We start from the raw sequence: 21,307 nt of genomic DNA, 5'->3' as shown, positions 1-21,307 counted from the left end.
ACAGCCCAGCTGCCCCCCTCCTCCTCTGCTCTCTGTTATAACTCCATTACAAAGGGCTTAATTAAGTTTCCAACCAGTGCTCTGCTACTGTGGGTCACCTATCCATCCACTCACAACTTAAGATATAGCTCCTCTCTTTTCATACAGCACATCACCGTGACATACCTCTGAGCGTAGAGGTTGAAATGGACTTGAACAGAATTGATTGTTGTTGTTGAGATGTTTGCAGTCTCCTCTCGTGACCAACAGGGGGCGCTGCACTCTAATGGATTGGTGTAATTGCACAAGGGATGCTTTTCCCTGAGAAAAGAGCACTTCTTATGATTTTGTAATTTGTCTTTTTCGGTTTCACATTTCACATCAGTTGTCATGAAACGGTTTTAAAGGACACGTGTTGAAGCTCACCTGGAAAATATGAATGGATTTCAGAGCAGGCATGCCTTTGGGAAAAAGGTAATGCTCATCAATACACAGGCAGACATCCATGCAAAAGTAAGTACACATATTTTAACAGGTTTTTAAGGGTGTATTTCCTCTTAAAATAGTGTATTCGGACACCAAATAGCAGGATTTGGCATTTTATCTCTGCATATTAAATGTCAATACACAAAGTTTAAATGTTTTTTTAGCTCAACAATGAGCAAATGTAGCAGTCACTATGTATTATTTTCTTGTGCTAACTTGTATCTGAAGCCTCTTATTTGCTTTATATATTTAGTCTGTGTGTGTTTTAACATGTTGGGTAGGTTAAATAAATCCTTGAAGCGGTATCCAAAGCAGGTATGACTCATAATAATGCATGACAAACAACACTGCGTGCTCAGTGAACTTCAGAAACTTTAAAGTTCATGTTCTTCAGTTTCTCTGCGCTGGAGAGGGAGGCGCGGGTCCGTAAAGTGTGCGCCTTGTTTGGAGTCGTATTACGCACAGGCATGGAGAGCGACGCTGGGGAGGGACTATTTACATGTGGAAAAGGAATAACTTGCGCTCGACTGCCTCGCTCCCTCTCTCTCTCTTTTTAGGCTCGGGGCCACTCTGGTGCAGCACAAATCTGCGAGACACCTGCACCCCCAGATTCAAAGTTAACAGGCGAGCCTCGACTTTTTAAAGTTGTAGTTTTTCACTCAAGTTTACAGAAGTTGTGATCATGTTAGGGAGCGGGAAGTCACCGGCCACCAGTCCCAGGGAGGAGAGGAGTAAAGTGGCTGAGAAGACCGTGGACCTCAGCAGAAGAGTCGGTAAGGAAACTTTTAAGACCTCTTAAAAACTGCTGCTACTGGTCCTGCAGACCTGAATATTGGTATGGACCTAAAGATGTGTGTGTTTCTGATGCGGTCAGTATCCTCAGGACATCCTAAACATGAACTCAGTGAGTGAACAGTGATTTTAGTCACTCCTGTCATGTTTTTAATACCCACAAAACATATCAAGAGGGAGTTAGAGTGATTTTACAGTGCTTTTGTCATATTTTATATTTAAGTACAAGTGTTATGATATTTGCATCCTTTTAAAATACATGATAGGACTGCTGACTGACTGAAGGAACATTTATGACTGCATTTACGTGAACACCAAGTGTAAAAATTGAGTGATTTTATGAGAGAAAACAGTAAAAGACTAATATTTCAAAAGGTAATCAGCAGATAATGACAGCTCACTGACACATCAAATGTGTGTGTGTGTGTGTGTGGGTGTAGCTGAAGTGATCATGTGTCTCTGAAGAGTTGAAGTGCTCACTAGCCCACTGGTGTGATTCAGGCGCCTCACCACATCCCATCACATCCCGGCATACTCCCTCTCAGTCCAACACTGATGACTTCACACAAGCCCTCTCCTCTCAGCTCATGGTCACACCTCTCCCCAAAATAGACACCTGCTGGGCAGCGACACAGCACCTGTCAGATTCTCTGAAAACACGCTGGATGTCTGGACCGCCACTGATGTTGTCTGTGCCATTTGACCCGTTTATGCAAATATGAAACCAGACCATTTTTTAAAGTCTAAAATTAATTCATTTTTTTTTTTCATGTTCATTGGTAGGTTTAAACCAGGTCAACAGCATAATATCAAGGCCTGTTTTCAGTTTCACTAGAATCTTTTGCAATATTAAATAAAAAATAATATATAATATATAATAATACATAGCTGATTCCCTTTTCCAGCCTCATAACACATCACCAGTGTTTATTCTGGCATTCAGATAACTTAAAGTCCTGCTCCAAACGTTCATAAGTCCTGAACACTGAACTCCTGATTTGTCATGTTTTTATAGCAGTGTGTGTGTGTGTGTGTGTGTGTGTGTGTGTGTGTGTGTGCAGAGGTCTTTGACACAGCAGACTATGTGTTGAAACTCTGACACTATGCAGACACATGTTTGAGCATTACTGATGTTTGAGTTATGAAACTGTATCTCTGCGCCTGAAAATGTAATACTCGACTATCAATGCTATATTTGAGTCTACGGCTAATGCTTAATAATGAAGCCAGTGAGGTCACCCACACCCCCACCTCGACTCCAACCCCTTATCGCCATGTGTCGACATAAATCTAGTCTAGTGGCCTTCAACCCACCACGTCTTAGCAGCTCTTTAATCCCCCTTCACATAAAGTTTTGTCGTTAACAGACTGGAATGGAGTGAGTTCAGAGGTTTTTGTGTCATGTGGTGTCACAGGACTTTTTGTTTGTTCGCTCACTGTTACGTCTTTTACTACAGATCAAGTGGTGCATGCAGCCTGTGAGGCTGAGATTTGTTTGTTTTCAGATAATCTCTGTTTGAATCAGACACAAGTGCACATACAGATAAATATATTCATCGCCACAGACGTTCCCAAAAGCAGGAGGGGGTTGTGGTTTTGATTTCAAAGAGAGGGTCCAAGGTTGACAGCAGTGTTGTGTGTTTCTCACTCTGGAGAACTGTGACAGTGAGAGACAGTTAGTTTCTTGTCAGATTGACTTTGTGGGTTTGGACTGGAGCTTTAAATTCACAGATGGGCTGGACTGTATTTGTATCAATTATCTTGGTAAAAATCCTGAGAAAGATTAGATGATTTTCTTTTACTATGTCATGTCCACACTGAGCTCACAAGAAACCACAAACAGGTGCAAAGAGTCCAAAGATAGACCCCTAATTGACCTCAAAAGGAGGATTCTCCTCATTTTATTAAACATAATTTTGAACTAATGTGTCAGAGGTGTGCTACAGAAAATGATGCAATGATACATTACTTCACACATGCTTACATGCTCACATGCTCTGTGTCTGTGTTGAATTTCTGTATTTTGTCACCTTTATCACATGAGCACTCCAAATATTTGGTTTTGACGTGGTCAAAAGAAAAGAACGAGTTTGAAACGTACAACTGTGGCTCTGTGGGATCCCAAGCAACAAGGAAATAAAGCCAAGGTCACATTAGATTTATAGACCTTCAACTAAATTCAGAAATTATGGCAAAAACATATACTCTATAATTATTATAAGTGTGCCTTCTTTTCCAGCCTTGAAAGACAAATTTAATCCGATTTTTTTGATTGATCCAAACAGATCCTGAAGAAAAATGGGACTGACTTTCCATTATCTGGTTTCCTCCTGAATACTTTTGAATCTGCCAACCTCAGTAGCTGACTACTAAATATCTTTGGCCTCCAGATGAAAGAGACACAGATTATGATTTAGGGTCACGTCTTTGTTTAATATGCAGTATGTTCTTAATTTAGGTTTGGAAAAATATTTAACTATTTTCTTCAAATGTGAGCAAAGAGTCTAAAAGTAAAATCTTACAAGTAAATAATCCAGATATTAAAGATGTAAGAACGGATCTGTCAGCCGCACACAACAGTAACTTCATCTTAAAGATGCCTCTCTGTGGCCATATTTTGCTTATAAATGAGTAAATGAATGATGTATTGCTTGTTATGAAAGACAAAGAGACTGCTTTGCTTTCATATTCAACTGTGTGCAGTCCAGACGCCATTGGCAGCAAGTCTGCATTTCAAAAATGAAAATAACACTCAGTTTGACTCTAATCTGTTTTTCTGCGCAATCTGTTCTCAGATCAGACGATACCGCTGAGAGTCACAACTCCGAGCCATAGTCATCTTTCCTCAGATCATGTTTTAACTCGGAGAATACCTTCATTTTATTAAAGACTGCACCTTGGATTAAGAGATGCAGGGAGGACTGGCCTACTTACTGCCTGACCCGTCTTGTGGGGACGGCTGTGGGACAGAATTGAGAAAATTGAATTGACTCTCTCACCCATATCATATAAGCAACACTCTGACTTATCTATCTTTATGCAAGTGTAGAATCTTTGCTAGCTGGCTCTCGTGACAGTTGTTATGCTGAGAGAAACGTGAACCGTGTCCCGGGAGGAGCTGGTATGTGGGCCTGAGTGAAGAGGACTCATGCAGACACAATCTATTACTGACCAGCTGATATGGTTATTTTTCTTTCTCAGTCTGGAGGCCGTTCATGGTGTCAATACACCCTGAGGAAAAATATCATATGGGATTGATTTGAATGTTTATTGTTTTATCTCCGCTGATCCAGCTGAAGAAGCCACTTTTCTTTTAGTCAATTGTTCAGACATGGAGCTATTAGTTATTCGACAGATTTACAGTTTGTCAGGGATGGAAATGTCATTTTGTGTTGGCCTGTGACCACTTTGATCTTGAGTGAAATATATCAACAGCAGACATAAAGTTTTATAATGAATTCCAATGACTTTGATGACCTCTTGATTTTCCATCTAGCTCCACCAGCACGTCAAACCTTGACTTATTCCGTAAACTAGCTCCACGTGTACCAGATGGATTGGCACCAACAGACATTTATGGTTCCCAGACGATGAATCCTCTGACAGTTCCTAACATTTGAGCCTTTATGTAAAATGTAATACAACCAAATCTTTAAAAACACACACTTTCGCATGTTGTAGCAAATTAACATTTGCGTTATGTAAAATCTTATGTAAATTCAGGCTCACATTCCCGTTCCTGATAACGGAATTTTTATCCCCACATTATGTTTTCTGATTTCACTGATTTCTAAATCCGAATATACAATGTTTACTATCAAACATTGGTAAAAATGCAAATGTATCAGTAAAGCCAAAGAACCTAAAATGTGTTAGAATAATGACATAAATCAGAGTCTGTCATGTTTGAACCTTTGGAATCACATGGAACATAAAATGATCCTTAGCTTTAAACTAGCTCTGTAACTAAGAAGTGTAGCTATTTTTTGGGGATTGATTATTTGAATGTTTGGTCTATAAAACATTACATAACTATTTTAATGTTTCATCAGATTCCTTGTTTTTACCAACAAACAGTCCAAAGCAACTCAGCTCTGTTTAGCAGATTGAGTCGAATGATCATTTTAGGGATAAAAAAAAAAAGCTTACCATTTAGCATGATCATTACAGTCAAATTTCTAATATTTGCAATACTTTATTCTGTAATTATGACTTGCAAAACTAATGACATTGCCACTAGCTTCTGTTTTACTTTGTCCTTGTGGCTAATTAGCAAATGTTAGTGTGCTAACATGCAAGTAAAGATGGTCACTGTGAGCATAATAGTACATTAAACTTTACACTTCAGACCCTGCTGTGCAAAAACACAGAGGAGCTAACTTAGCTAACATTTCAGTGAACACCAATGTTTTATGTCCATTGCTTTCATTTATGACCAAATACCTTCAAACCTAATCGCATTCCCATAAGCTTCAGCTGTACTGTAAATATTATTTAACATCAGTATGTTAGCATTGTCATTGTTATTGTGAGCACATTAGCATTATGAAGTTAGTATTTTGCTCAGAATACCGCTGTTTTACATTAAACATTAAGTAGGTTTAATAGCCACGTGACATGTGAGCATGTTAGCATGATGGCATTAGCCTTGAGCCCATAGCCTCACATAACACTGTTAACTTTGTTTATGCTTCAACACTGCTCATTTTGCTGCTTTTCTCATTTCTCTTGCACACTGTGTTGAATTGCTGCATTAAAATAGCATTTATCATCAATTAGCATGGTTGCTAGCCAGTCGGCATGCAGAGCTTTGACCATGTGATAGTGGCTGTCAACCAGATTTGCAGACAGACGATGAAAAGAAGACTCTTGCCCATTCCTCTGTTGAATGGCCTTTCAGAATCAAATAGTGTATCAAAGCATAAATGTGTGTTAGAGACTGTGGCTCAGCCCACGCTTTCAGACTTGTACCTGCTTGTTATGTTGCGGCTTTATTAAAATGATGCAAGTAGAAAAGCAAGAATGTGGTTGAGGCAATAATAAAAGGTAAAGCCGTGGGTTGAGAGAGAGGCAGTTTGAGGTTGTTTGGGCAGCTTAGCGTGGTCAATGACCTGCAGTTAATCAGGCCCATGTGCTCTGCTTGTGGGAATGCCTTGCATGTGGTAACAGCTTGGAAAAACAGGCTTGTTATGGATGGAGGGCTGGTTGGGGGATTTCTTTGTGTTCGACCCTGATGGTGAAGAATCCACAGCTCCAGTTTGTTTCTAGTCAGGGGGGAGGGAGGTATCTCAGTGCAGTTTCTGTTGTGCTGTAGCTTCAGGGGCCCTTTGAGGAGCTTCAGCAATTTGGCAATGACAGTATGAGGACTGTGATTTAAATGAACGAGAAATAAAGTATGCCAACTGTGCCTGGACAAATCTTTAGGGGTGAGCAGAAGACACTAAGCCATGAAGAATAATGTGAAAAGAGAGAGAGTTTGTTTAGACTTCTCATTTGAACACTCCTGAAAGAGAAAAAGCTCCGTGAGAGATCCCATTCATCCCTGCAAAACAAGTACCAAGGCACTGCCAAATGCCCTTCATGAGCACTTGTGGTGTATTTTCATTATTTTGTCATAATAAGCGACAAAGCAGTGTGCTATAGCCATAACCGGTTCTTAACTAAACCTTTAAAAACACAGCTTTACATTTGCATTTAGACATTTGGAATAAGAGTCAGAGAAATTACTGTTTAAACACTCTGCGTGTCCTTTCAGCTTCAACCCTGCAGTCCAAAATCATACTTAGCTTGAAACTAGCTCTGCAACTCAGAATTGTTCCTGCTTTTGGGGATTAATTATTTGAATGTTTTGTCTATAAAGTGTTGCTATTTCAAAAAACTATTTCATTTTTCATCAAATTGCTTGTTTTGTCCAACAAATAGTCCAAAGTCCCTAATCAAAGCCAACTCATGTAAATGATCTTGTGCTTGTAAATTCAGAAGAACTATTTATCATGGAAAGATTTGGCTTTGTGGTTAATCATAAAACTTGACTTGTTATCTGACTGGATCAAATCAAACAGCACATAGTTTTCAACTCTGTTTCAGTTTCAGTTAACTTACTTACTCACTGGGCATTCATAGATCTTACAGGCTTCCTGCTTTCATCTTTTATTTTCTGCTATAACACACCCTGAACCTTTCACTGCTCAGAACAAATAATAATCCTTTCTGAGGTTGTTTTAGCTTCTTGATTACATTTCCATATCGAGGCAGATGAACCGTACAGGCAGGGGAACACATTGAAACTTTCCATGCTCCTTTTCTGTTGTCTCCTGGCCTGCCACTGTCCCAAGAGACAAATAAATCTACAGATTATCATGACTGATATGCATCTCAGTATTCAAATTTTCTCTGCTTCATTCTGACTTTGGAGTACATTTTGAGAAGAAAGTCTAGACTGAAGAAAACACATTACTTTTCCGACATCTTTAGTCAACACACCAGAACCTTAACCTTTAAGACTAAGGTTTTCCAAGGTTTGTATATAAAACACAAGCTTGGGTTTAGGGTATAAGCAGAAGAGTGTTGGTTATATTTGTGACGTCAACTTAAGAAATACAATCAACAAGGTCTGTTTTCAGTCAAATATTGCCATTATATAACTCTATTGGTGATTTTTAAAAGCAACATCCACTGCCAAGCTCTTGATTAAACAATAATCAAGTTTAGTAAAAAGGTGGAACCTGGTGTTTTTTTCCTGACACAGGAACAAAAATCTATACAACTGAAGGAAACTATTATGTTTCTATGGTACTCTGCTAAGACTATTATTGTGCTTTTCAATATTTTCTACAGGGACTTTTGTGCTGGCTGTCAGTCTGTCAGTCATTGGACTTTTGTAATGGATGGACCGTAGAAAATATGAATGTAGTACCTGTGATGTCACCTACAGGTTTCTGAAGAGCAGTTGTGAAGCTCAGTGTGGTGGCTCTTCTTGGCAGTCCTGCCTCCCCCGCCTCCCAGCTAATCTAAAAATGGGCCAAGACATGGAGTGTGGGTGGAGCTCAAACAAGCTACATGTGACAGCACAAACCTGTCAATCAAAATCGCCATGCTGTTAATTATTTATAACGTTAAACCTTAATATGATTTGAACGAGTGAGTTCTATTAGAAAAAGAAAAGCTATAGAGACCAAAAACCAGGCTGTAAACATGTTTATTAGTGCTGTGGCATCTAGCAGTGAACTTGTAGTTTGCAACCAACTGAACACCCCTCACCTCACCCCCTACCTCTTCTAAGCTAGTGGACGAACCTAAAGTGGGTGTGAAACTCGCAAAAAATGTGAAAGGCCCCGTCTAGAGCTTGTATTTGGTTTGTCCGTTCTGGCCCACTGTAGAAACATGGCAGACTCCGTAGAAGAGGACCCGCTCCCTCTGTAGATATAAAAGGCTCTTTCTAAGGTAACAATTATAAACAAATAAAAACATACTTATGACTAGTATATTCCATATTTAGCCAATAAATTCCTTCAAATCCTACACACTAGACCTAGACACACTAGACACGAAACCAAATCAAATTTAACTGATGATGCCGTGACTCAATGTCAGACTGAATCACAGTTTATTTTCATATTAAAACTTACTGTTTTGTTTTTTGTTTGTGTGTGGGCTTCAGGGCTGGACAATGAGGACATACGAATGATGATGCAGGGCACCAACATGGTGAAAGTTCGCTCTCCGAGGTGGCAGAAAAGCCGAAACCTTCGTCTCCTGGAGGACGGTCTGACCGTGTGGTGTGAATCCACCAAGAGATCCCGCAAAGCCAAATCCCAGCAAACATGTAAGTATTGCTGAAACTTGACTTTATGATCAGGGAGAGTAGTAAAGTGTGCACAGTGTGTGTGTGTGTGTGTGTGTGTGTGTGTGTGTGTGTGTGAGTGCGAAGAAGCACCACTTGGTCCTTAAGTGGAGAAGGGAGTTACTGTATAAGAAGTGATGGAGGGTTAGGAAGGAAAAGGAGCTCTGAAAGTGAGAGTGCTCATGAATACTGTTATGAAGAGAGAGGAAACTTAAGCGATATCAGATTAGGAAAGAGCTTATCTACAGTGGAGTAATGTAGAAACAGACTAGCAGGCCTTCCACTAGTCCACTACAGACTGGGATGTGAGTCAGCGCACTCATTCAGCTGGCTTATTGTTCAAAGTTGTTGAGCTGTTTCATCTCGGCTCTCTCTCTCATGCCCTCTCTTCTACTCTCCCTTATTGAAAGCTTGCTTGTTTCCTTAGTGAGTGAGGAGACTAATTAGAGGCTCTGCAGCCAGGCTAAATAATCTTCATGTGTTTTCATCATTACACATTCATCATGTGTAATTTATGTATCAGATTCATAAAACAATTACCTAGACCTGTGAGGAGTCAGGTGCAGTATGTTGTCTCACTTCTGCATTGGTAAGCATACTGAAGGTAACAGTTCCGACAATGCACGCGATTCAACTCTGGTGGTTTTCCTGCATGGAAACAAGATAGGAGTATAATTTGGGTGGATTGATCCTTTAAACATCCACCTACTGGTTGATTGGGGTGCCTGTGTGAAGGTGGATCTGACATCTGGAAGTAATGTTCCTTCTTAGGTGAAAAGATACACCTGGTGGCAGCAGGATTATCGCCTGAAGCAAAGAGTGGGAGTCTCTGCAAATTAAAAGCGAAAGGGGAAACAATGCAAAAAAAAGAAGTGAGTTCAGTGGTTTATACCACAGCAGGTAACAGGAAACAGACAAAGATTAGGTAGAGGTAGGTATTAGGTAGAACCGAGAATAAACACAGGCCTGAAAGCATACAGTAAAACCTCACTCTCACTGTATGTTCAAATACCCTGTGCCTGTATCTTTCTCATTAGCATACAAACTACAGCTGAAAAACAAGACAATTTACAAGCTGTTTAAATGCAGATGTTTTTCATCAGCATTGTCTTGTTCTTTTTTTATTGCTTTATTTTGGCAATTCTATATTCTCACCACTGGAGTACTTAACACATCACACATGAGGGAAATAATTAAACTATAATAGCTATTCTCTAGGGAGGAAGAATTGAGTGTTTTAGGTCAGCTGGACTCAGACCGGGAGTGGAACTAATTTATTGAGAAAATACCAGGGGATAGAAAGGTGAAAGGGAGATGAGATGAAGGCTGGCAGTGGCAGGACTGATGGGAGATGGATGGAGAATTGCAGGGATGGCAGGCATGCAGGAACGTAATGACTTAAGGGCATAAGGAAACAATGGTGAGCCTGAGCAGATACGGAAATAGCAGAATTTGAAGAAACAACTACAACTTCAATTGGAGTCTCGTTATGTAGTTGGAGAAATAAATTGCAGCGACTGTGAAACACTCAAAATACGAGGCCCTATCTAAAGCCAGTGTTTAATTTGTCTGCTCTGGGCTACTGCAGTGGAAAAAGAACCTGCGGAGTATACAGAAAACTCATTCGAAGGGATGAGCTGACAAGGTGTGTGTAGGCTGGGAGGAATGATGAGCTGACTGAAAGAAGGTGTGCAAAATGACCGGACACAGAAACAAGGAAGCCTGCAACACAAACATAAACAGAGAGCGAAAGATTGGGCACTTGAGGAAATACATTAGACAGTCCTAACAAGGAAGTAAATACAGGAGGACTTTATGCCCATAATGCCACCATTGTATCAAATGTACTGGGAAGTTGTTTCCAAACACATGCTATGTCTCTGATGAAGTTATTCAGGGACTCGATTTGGACACATATCTGGAAGTTTTTTTTCCAGTTTTATTTAGAGCTAATTCTTCCCATTGAAAATGTACTGTCCTGGTGATGAAGTTGGAAAGGTGTCAGCTGGCATGGATGAGATCAGTCTCTCTCGCTCTTTTATTTACTTCTTTCGCTGCTTGACCTTTAGCTCCTCTCCCACCTCTTCTGTATTTGTGCTCTCCGTTAACCTCCCGCTAGCCGGAGTAGGTGGACAGGTGGGCCGGTTTGTGAGTCAGTGGGTGGTGAAGGCCGTCTTGATTGTGCTTCAGCCACTGCAGCCAGAAATAGACTCAGAGTGGTCGAGTTGCAGTGTGTTACACTCCTTACAATGATGACAACAAGCAGTGTGAAGCCAGATACTGATAATACGACCATTGGCATGCTGTTGAGGACAGCATCCGTGTGTGTCTTAAGTGTGTGTTTGTGTGAATCCAGGACATAGGTCTGGCTTGATTCCTCTTTTCCGAGATCCAGGCGGTTCTTCAGGTCCACTGTGATCTGATGCCTGCAGCTAAGTGCTGTGTCTTCTGCACAAAAGCACCTGACATAGAATCCAACACTTAACACTTCAGCTGTCCCATTGTAAAATCACACACATACACACACATGCATGTCACTTTTGCCATGTCTCTGGGATAACGATGGTGTAGGAATGTGGAGTAATTTTGAAGAGGTGGACGGCAGAGGTTTTATGACCTCCAGCTAAAGAATGAGGCTATTGTCAGGGCAGACACTGCTTATTACCCAACTGAGTGATCACCACACTGTAGGCATGCCAGAGCAGAAATAGAAGAGGTCCTCTGCTGAATAAGGTTGTTGTGTTAGGAACAGCCAGTAGCCAGAGTGTGTTTGTGTTGTCTTTTGTCTTGTCTTGTAAATCTCAAATGTTTTGGAGATAAGAACCACTGTTGGGGTGGTGTATGTATTCAACCAAAGAATTAAACTGTTCAGTGACTGACGGGAAAGTCAAACATAAAAGAAAACATTTAAGTTGTAAATGAATATGTAATACATGTGATGCTTTTAGCAATGCTAGTCGGCCCACCACTTTGGTACAAACAATTCATTCATGGGTCCCACACAATGAATCCTAAATACTTTGGTGATCTCCTGACTTTTCATACTTGGGTCAAAAACACATTGGTTTAGGGCAGCAGCTAAAGATTATTTTCATTATCGACTCATTTACGGGTTATTTCTTGATTTATCAAGTCACAATTTATTGGGGGTGAAAGGAGTTGTTCAGTCTAGGGGGCAGTCTAGGACAGGACGTGCCTAGATAATGCAATATAAGTGGCATTAGCCTCAGCTAAAAGCATGCTGACATGTTCACCTTTGATGGTAAACATTATATCTGCTTAACATCTACATGTTACCATTATGATTGCCTGCCAGCTCATATTAGCATTTAGCTAACACAGCGTCACAGAGGTGCCAGCATGGCTATAAACTCTTTATTCTTGTTTTTATGATATATCTAATAAATCATCCATCCATCTATAAAAACCAATGAGAAGGCCACGCTCTTTCAGCACAACCTGAAAGTCCAGCTTTCACTTGTGTGTCATAAAGCTGCAGGTTAAAATTATCCCGTTGTGGAGCCTGTAAAGTGCATGTTATATTTTACTATCACATCGCTATGTCACACAGCTTGGTGTGATTTATGAATCCCTTAAAACACATGACCTTTGACCTTGTTGACTTGATGTCCTACCAAGGATGTTTCTACAGTACTCAGCAACACAAGGGCTCTTTTTGGTCTGAACTCTTCTTTTCCTCTCCCAGTCGCAGTGACAGAAGTGGAGTGCGTGCGGGAAGGCTGTAAATCCGAAGCGCTGAAGTGTCTGTCTGGGACGGCGCAGGATAACCAGTGCTTCACGGTGGTCTTCAGAGGATCCAGGAAGAGCCTGGACCTGTTGTGCCCCTGTGAGGAGGAAGCTCGGCGCTGGGTTCGAGGACTCCGCACTTTAAAGGAGCACGTGGCCAACATGACTCAGAAGGAAAAACTGGACCAATATCCTGCCCAATTTCCAGTATGCTAGAATAAATATAATGTGGCTGAGGCAGCACTGCTATGGTGACTTACTCTGCTGTCACATGTGCAGTCCCACATCCAGAGCATTGCTAAGGTGAGCAGTAATGGCTGGATAAAAAAGCCCTGTCTAAATATAGTCTGACTATCACTGTCAATTACAGTCCCTTATAGCCAGAGGATAATATGAGTGTAGGCATCAGGTAGTGTTTTCTGTTTATTACGCCCTCGTTCTCTGTTGATATATTTTTAGTTTTGTACGAAATCAGCCTTGCAATTATCTTGTTTATACTCTCTTGTAATCTAAGTTTCATACTGTAGACTTTTAGTAGCCTAGGTGATAGTTAATTTAATGTGTATGTGTGGGCTTTTTGTGTTACATGCAGGTGACATCGGACTAAAATAAGTCTCTTGTTGCTATCGAGTCTTTTATGCAGGTATTACATTCATTTGGCAGATTTTCCATTCTGGCTGCATAAAAATAACAACTTGATGTCATCAGAAATCGTAAATGCAAACAGGACCCTCCACTTCAGGGGCAAACAACAGGTGTACAAGTGGTCGATAACAAATAAGAATGGAGAGTGGACCTTCGTAAAGACTCTCTCCACATCAGAATGCATAATCTACTTAATGTTTGACTACAGTCTGAGTCTGCTTTTATTCCTTAACCCTCTACACTTGGATCCGAGGCTACCTGAAGCGAGCGGATCAGAACCAGGACGGCAAGATGAGTTATGATGAGGTCAAACGGCTGCTGCAGATGATCAACATTGACCTGAGCGAGCAGTACGCCCGCAATTTATTCAAGGTCGGTGTCGTCACGTGTACATTATTTGAAGGTTTTAGGCACCTGTAAAATACCTTCAGCTAGTAGATGTAATTTATATGAGCTCAGTTTACTGTGACACCCTGGAGTCTAAAGTCTGTGTTCAATTACTGAGCCAGTGGCAAGCCAACCAGCAGACCTACCCACCCACTCCTCCACATCTTTATCCTCTCCCGCCACAAATCAAGAGCCAGTTATTTCTTTATTGTGGGGGATTACTGCCTGCTATGTCCCTCAGCTCTCTATTACAGCTGAATTGTTGTTTTTTATTTCTGATGCAATTTCCAATACTGACCTTCCTCAGAGAACCCTATTCTTAATGTTAGTTTGCACAGCCGGATTGAATTGTTATGGAGATCCAGGATTTCCCTGCAGGGAATTTAAATCACTCCCAAAATAAAAGCATACTTTGTTTGATATTTGTCTATTTTTCCCTCTGCGTGTGTTCGAATGTTTATGTTTTTTTAACTTCTGCTCTATAATCCAGAAGTGTGATCGGTCCGGTGATGGTCGTCTGGATCATATAGAGATTGAGGAGTTCTGCAGGGAGCTGCTGAGGCGACCCGAGCTGGACTCAGTGTTCAGACACTATTCCAGTAATGGTTGCGTGCTCGCAACTGCTGAGCTGCGTGACTTCCTGGGAGATCAAGGAGAAGACGCCTCATTGAATCATGCTCAGAGCCTCATACTCACCTATGAGCTCAATGAGTGGGGTAGGTCCTAAAAGCACTCATTAAAAGCTTTAAAGGAAAGAACCAATAACATTTAGACTGTGAATGTCCCTTTATGATGCTCCTGTCTCCTGACTGGCAAACTAGTGATTTAGCAGATACCTTTTAAACTGTTTACAGTGAGGTCAACTCCTCTGCTGCACAATAATGTGATGCACTTCTAGTTTGCACTTCTAGTTTCCAGCAGTGAGAGTGGGTTGTTTTAAGGACGAATTAGTTAACACAAAAAATATCAGCTGCCATAGCAGAAATGTAAAAAAAGGAGAAAAAACAAAAACTCAAACTTGTTCACACATGTTCAAATCACACAAATGAACAAAATGATGCAATAGAAGTTAAAGTATTTTTAAAACATGCACCGTGGGACATTAAATCAAGACGTTTGCTCAACAGCACATACTGTTGCTGCAAATGGCAATTATGGGATGATTTAATTTTTATTGTAACAGTAGCACAAATGGAGAGGAGTCATGAAGTCAGTGAACTAACTCTTATATGGCACTTTTACTTTGCTAACATTGGCTTACATTAGCCAAGTTCAGCTGTAGCAGCTGAACCCCCGAGTGGGTTGAATTGAGCAGTGGTGTGTTTTGCTTCTCATGAATGAAAGATTGACAAATGTGATATTTGTTCTGTCAAACATTACACAAACACGCTTTACGGGCGACATAATTATAACTGAGAGAAAATCTGTGAATTAGTTTGAAAATAAGATAAGAAATGATCTGCACGATTTCCTTCAATACTAAATAAGTTTCCAAAATAAAGAAGTCAATAAAATGCAATGATTCCAACAGTGTTTGACTGCCAAGACTGAATGAAAATAGCTGTTTAGCTTAATCCCTGTGAGAGACTGAGGCCGCCTCTTGCCCTGGCTTGTCTCCCATGTACTTCGGTGCTTTTTTAAGCTCTTAATTTCTCACCAGTTTAGCTGATGAACGGACTTGATGGAAACATTTTGCGGTTTATTGCAGCTCAGAAAAACCTGTTCATGACCCAGAATGGTTTCACCATGTACATGCTGTCCCGGGAGAACGATGTGGTAAACCCTAACCACGCTCTAGTCTACCAGGATATGACCCATCCATTGTCCCACTACTTCATCTCCTCGTCGCACAACACTTACCTTACCAAGGACCAAGTTACCAGTGCCAGCAGCACTGAGCCATACATCAGGTATTCAGACCCATCCAATCACTAATCTTAATCCATCCAGGAGCACACTCTCTGTGATCGCCCCGAGGTGTAAGATTAAGTGTGTGCCTTTCACTGACAGGGCTCTGATACAGGGCTGTCGCTGTGTGGAGCTGGACTGCTGGGATGGAGATAAAGGTGAACCCGTCATCTACCACGGCCACACTCTCACCTCCAAAGTGCCTTTCAAGGAGGTCATTGAAACCATCAACCAGTACGCCTTCAGGGTAAGAGGAACGTGACTTGATGGTGTAAAACCTCAGCTATGGAGCACACTGCCATAGCATTACTGCTTCTCATTACTGCTAATGAAATAAGTGAGTTGTTAGTCAGCAAGCAAATCCACATTCCTGATGTCCTGACAGCCTTCTTGTGGTTGCGTACTCTGTGGCTCTGAGGTATTTTGGTTTTAACATGGTATAGCATTGCAGTGTTGGGTCCTGCATTGCTATTAGTGTGATCTAATTGCATTTTAATGGCTTGGCATATGAGTTTTCCTGTGTTTCTCCCTGCAGGCATCCCCATACCCTCTAATTCTGTCCTTGGAGAACCACTGTTCTGTGGAGCAGCAGGCTGTCATGGCCAAACACCTCCGTACCATCCTGGGCAACAAACTGCTCATCAAGCCCCAGCCTCTAAAGGATCTGCCTTCTCCTGAGGTATAACAAACACAGCTGGATCCTTTTTCTCAGCTCTCTGGTTCTCTAATGAAGTAATTTGTTCCACTGACCTTCATTGCAGGAGTTAAAGGGGTGTATTCTGGTAAAAGGCAAGAAGCAGATTCCTCATCTGAGCCAGCTGGGCAAGAATGGCAGCTGTGCCAGCTTCTCCTCGAGCTCTGAGGATGAACTAGCAAACAGCAATAAGAACACATCTAAGAAAGATCCTGCAAAGGTCAGTTCAGGTGGAGTTTTCGTGAAGTCTGCTACGCTGATAAAGTAAACCTTTTATATAATCTGCCATTTTTATTTTATGTTTGTCCTTCCTAGGTCTGTTCTAAACTGAGCCCAGAGCTATCAGAGCTGGTGGTGTACTGCAAGAGTGTCCCCTTCCGTGGATTTGACAATTTATCTGAAAAACCACCAGATGAAATGTCCTCCTTCTCTGAAAGTGATGCCCTTAAGCTCATCAAAGACTCGGGTACACCAGTGGAAATAACTGCATATTGACAAGATAGAGAGAAAGTCAAAAAAGATGTTGTGACATTGCTCTGCTGCAGCTGATTCTACAGAAACTATAATCAGCCTCCAGTGTATCATGGCATGTGATTTTCTATCTTTTCATTTGCAGGAAAGCTTTTTGTGAGACACAACAGCAGGCAGCTGAGCCGGATCTACCCCTCCGGCCAGCGCCTCCAATCATCCAACTATGATCCTCAGGAAATGTGGAACGGTGGCTGCCAGATGGGTTAGTACTCCAGACTAGATGTTAGGATGCTGCTCTGAGGCAGCAAATTAAAGCTAACCATTTTAAAAAAACAACATTATGTGGTCAGTAAGTGCCAAAGAAATGTTAGATTGAGTCTCATTTCTGCAAACTGCTGCTCCGCCAACACATTGAAGTCACTGCTTTTACCAAATCACTGACTGTAATTCAGCATTCATGAATGTTTTCCATCGGCACGTGTGCGATCAAGCCTGCAGTGTTACTGACTCTGCTGTCTTCTGTGCTGCGCAGTGGCTCTGAACTTCCAGACACCCGGGGAGCAAATGGACTTGAACCAGGGTCGCTTCCTTACCAACGGTCGCTGTGGATACGTCCTCAAACCGAGCTTCCTGTGCAGCCCCACGTCCAACTTTAACCCAGAGAACACAGGAGGAGGGCCTGGTCACGTCCCCACTCAGCTGACTATACGGGTGAGTGGTAAACCTATTGAGCAACAGAGTGACAGCAAATTTCGATTGGTTGACTCAAATCCATCTTAAATGAGTCAGAATTATTTATGAAATATGAGTGCATGTGTCTGACATGTATTGTTTTTACTCTTGACATGTCTTTATACTTTTAGTATTTTCTTTTTATTTCTTCATGGTGTCATTTTGTTGCTTCTTTGTCCTCTGCACATAAAACTATTCTTGCAATAGTTTGTATAGTAGTATAATAGTATAATAGTATGTAAAGAATCTTGCATGCACGAGGTCTCCTCCCTCCTCTGTTGCTTTTCCTGACATTGTTAGGGTTAGAGTTCGTTTTTTAATGGATGTTTTGCTGATGTGGAATGAGTTTCTGAAGATAGAGGCTTTTGATCATGATTAATGTTTATCATATTTTGCCCTTTCAGATTATATCTGCGCAGCAGCTGCCAAAAATCAACACAGAGAAGGCTAGCTCCATCGTGGACCCTCAAGTGTGGGTGGAAATTCACGGGGTGGCTATTGACAATGCAAGAGACAAAACACAGCGCATTGACAACAATGGTAATACTTCCCCTTTAAAACATTAAAAATAAAGCTCCAACCTTGTGTTATTAACTCTATGCATGTTTCAGCAGAGAGCTAACACAATGCAGTTCTAATAGAAGTGCAGGAGGCAATAGATGGCAGCATTACGCAGCACTGATCTTTGACATATTTCTGCAGGAGCTTTTCCTGTCCAACGCCATGATTAGTTTGTTTGGAAGGTACAGGACTGGATGATGTATTTACAGCTCTTGTGCGCCCTCTACAGGCTTTAACCCACGATGGAACTGCACTCTGAGCTTCCAGCTGCAGGTCCCAGATCTGGCCCTGGTTCGGTTTGTAGTGGAGGACCACGATCACACTGCCAAAAATGACTTTGTGGGGCAGTTCACTCTACCTTTCACAAGCCTACGAGCAGGTGCTCATTAAGAAACCCTTCACCTGTACATGTTATAGAGCAATCATCACTGTGGCGTGTTGTTTTCAATGTGTGTGATCTTTCTTCTCAGGGTATCGACATGTTCACTTATTGAAGGCAGACGGTTCCAGTCTGTCCCCCGCCACACTCTTCATCCATGTCAAAGTGAGCCGTAAAGGAGTTCCCGTCAAAAGTGTGTCCGAGCGTATGGCCATCGCCAGAGGCAAACAATGACGTGCATCTGAACTAGATGGAAAGCTCCATTTTCTGACAACAAAGTGCTTTTGGAAAATGAGCTTTGAATATGAGGAAAGAGAGAGAGAGAGGGAAAACGCTGCTGCTGCTGCTAGCCAGTCTCCCAGTCCAGGCCTCAAGTGGTCCAATTTACACCGAGCCACTTCCCAATGTAGGAAGAAAGATGTCGTTTATCAGAGATGAAGCAGCGCACTAGCTCTTAGCAAATGAATCGCCTCGGGCTGCATAATGAATCCATGATCCACTGTGGGAGTATTTGGTCCTGTCAGTGCTGAGTGCACTGGAAACAGGGCACTGAGGACTGTGGTTCATGAAACACACTTATATGGGATTTGTTACAAAATTCATTTTTAATGTTGTTAACTCTCGTGTAGATGATCTCTTAATCTGTCAGACAGAGTGATGATGTGTTATTTAATCCTTTTGTATTTTTGATTTGAGAGATATTTTAACATTTTTAAGTATTTCAACTTAAACTTAAAGAACGACGACAGTTTAACAAAAAAACATGTAACTGAGGCTGTCGTGTAGGTGCTATAGCATGAAAAATGTATTAATATTATTTTACAGATGTTTTTGTTTCAGCCCTAATTGTGATGAAAAATAGATGTAATAATGTTTCAGTGATTGCCACAGGTTATATTGTCCATTAAGGTTGAACAGATCAAAGGTTGATTCAGTCTTACCTGACACTTAAGATACTTGGCACTTTTAATTTCTCTCTGGAGAAAGGATACAAATAACAGTATATTTCCACAACTTATGAACAAACTTGAAGCATAAACGGTATTAACTTACAGATAGATGTTTACTTATGTTCTTAAACATTTCAGCAAGTCTTTGACAACCCTGTATCATCATTTTTGTTGCCAATTCTTGTCCTTACATTCACATTTAGAATATTGTGCTTGAACACTAATTGCAACAATCTAACACAACCATCAGTTACAGTAGGCTATGGTGAAGGAGGTTCCCTGATATTAAAATGGTGCAGTAATGAAAGGTGCTGCACGTGGATTACTGTAATTACAGTACATATCATCAGGATCAGTTTCAGTAGCATGTAGTAAATGGTGAGTGAAGTATGACTTTGCAGTTCTGAAGCCTATGTTGTGTGAATGGCAGTTGGTATTATGTGTATGCAAGAGAAAATGCTGTTTTCATAAAAGCACTAATAACACATCGACGTGTGAGTCCTTTTATTGCTGTTTTTGGAGTATGTGTGTATAGAGGAGTGGAGGTATATATATATATATATAAATATATGGAGGAATATTTGGTTTGCATATAACTGCTGTTTACCTTTTCAGCAGCTAAACCATTTGCAAACCGATAAGCTGCAGGAGATCGAGAGAGCCAGTGAACTGCATGTGGGCCAAGGCCAAAATAAAGCAAGAGGCTGTTTGTAATAAAGCTTATTATACCACTTTATAATGGAACCAAAACATGTTGCAGTACACCACTTTTTATTCACTGAATGTTTCAGCTATTTTCGCCTTCCTCTGGTTTATATTGCTCTTTATTTCACTGCTCACACTGGTCTGCACCCTGTGTACGTATTCTCAAAGTCACAAACTGCTTTCTTATAAGGCATACAAGTCTATAGGTTGTAAAGAACATCTTCATGAATGAGCAATAAATCACTTAGTAATGGTTTAATCAATACCAAACCATCAATTACAGCTAATTTGGGGTTGCCCGGTAACAGTGCAGCTCTAAATGTAATGTGGTAATCCATCAATAACTGTTGGTGAGTTTGTCACTTCCTGACAACCATATCATTCTGCAGGTACATAAATTATTAAAAAATGTTTAATATAAATATTGCAGAAGATTAGTGATCCAACCAAACAAAAGGAAATGTGCACAACCTCTCTAAATTAGTTTTTACTTCAGTTAAAGTCATGTAAGTCTTTGTTTTTCTTACTTTTAAAAGTCCCACAAAAGCACCAAACCAAACAATGAATTGTTCCTAACAAGTCTGTGTATCCAGAGCCTGATATATCTTCCTCCTCTGCACTGTAGACCTTTATTATTGTCCAAAAATAAAATAAATAAGCCACACCATTGACTTGGGGTGACATCTCTCTTCAGCATGATGCACATCCAGGTATAGAATTTTGAGTAAATCCAAAATACATGGTCCTGCTGCTTAGCTGCTTGAGCTCGAAGCCCAAAATATGTAAAAATAAACAAATAAATACTTGAAATTGTTTGAATTGTGGGCCCTGAATCTATAATCTATGAAAGTTTAACCTTTTTAATGGAATTATGGAAATAAGTAAACTTTTCTATGATATTCTAATTTTTTGGAACTGTATATTTGTCAGTAGTCATATAGAGTTAATCTAATGTTGCCAGGTTGTTACAAACTCTGTTGGCTGCTGTGGCTCAATAGCAAGTGGTAATATACATGCATTTCATTTTG

The 21,307-nt window shown here is 40.8% G+C and overlaps 1 protein-coding gene across 1 annotated transcript; it reads left to right on the top strand.

Moving 5' to 3' along the window:
* The first annotated feature begins 715 nt into the window (after positions 1 to 715).
* On the top strand, positions 716 to 20,061 carry plcd3a (phospholipase C, delta 3a). Its single transcript, XM_010740274.3, has 15 exons — positions 716 to 1,238; positions 8,918 to 9,082; positions 12,807 to 13,035; positions 13,735 to 13,864; positions 14,370 to 14,595; positions 15,588 to 15,789; positions 15,890 to 16,034; positions 16,323 to 16,466; positions 16,549 to 16,701; positions 16,797 to 16,947; positions 17,098 to 17,214; positions 17,485 to 17,663; positions 18,089 to 18,224; positions 18,475 to 18,624; positions 18,716 to 20,061. Exons 1-15 carry the CDS (start codon positions 1,148 to 1,150, stop codon positions 18,856 to 18,858), a joined length of 2,361 nt encoding a protein of 786 aa, XP_010738576.2. The 5' UTR covers positions 716 to 1,147; the 3' UTR covers positions 18,859 to 20,061.
* The last annotated feature ends 1,246 nt before the right edge of the window (positions 20,062 to 21,307 follow it).

Source organism: Larimichthys crocea, chromosome XII, assembly GCF_000972845.2.
Source record: "Larimichthys crocea isolate SSNF chromosome XII, L_crocea_2.0, whole genome shotgun sequence".
Taxonomy (NCBI): Eukaryota; Metazoa; Chordata; class Actinopteri; family Sciaenidae; genus Larimichthys; species Larimichthys crocea.
The sequence above is the reverse complement of the archived record's forward strand: the minus strand, read 5'-3'. Positions and strand labels throughout refer to the sequence as shown.

Bases quoted from the DNA above. Each gene is read 5' to 3' on its own strand.
- plcd3a (XM_010740274.3), top strand. From the start codon at position 1,148: ATGTTAGGGAGCGGGAAGTCACCGGCCACCAGTCCCAGGGAGGAGAGG. The intron at 14,596-15,587 runs GTAGGTCCTAAA...GGTTTATTGCAG, and splicing joins CTATGAGCTCAATGAGTGGG to CTCAGAAAAACCTGTTCATG. The intron at 18,225-18,474 runs GTAATACTTCCC...CGCCCTCTACAG, and splicing joins ACAGCGCATTGACAACAATG to GCTTTAACCCACGATGGAAC.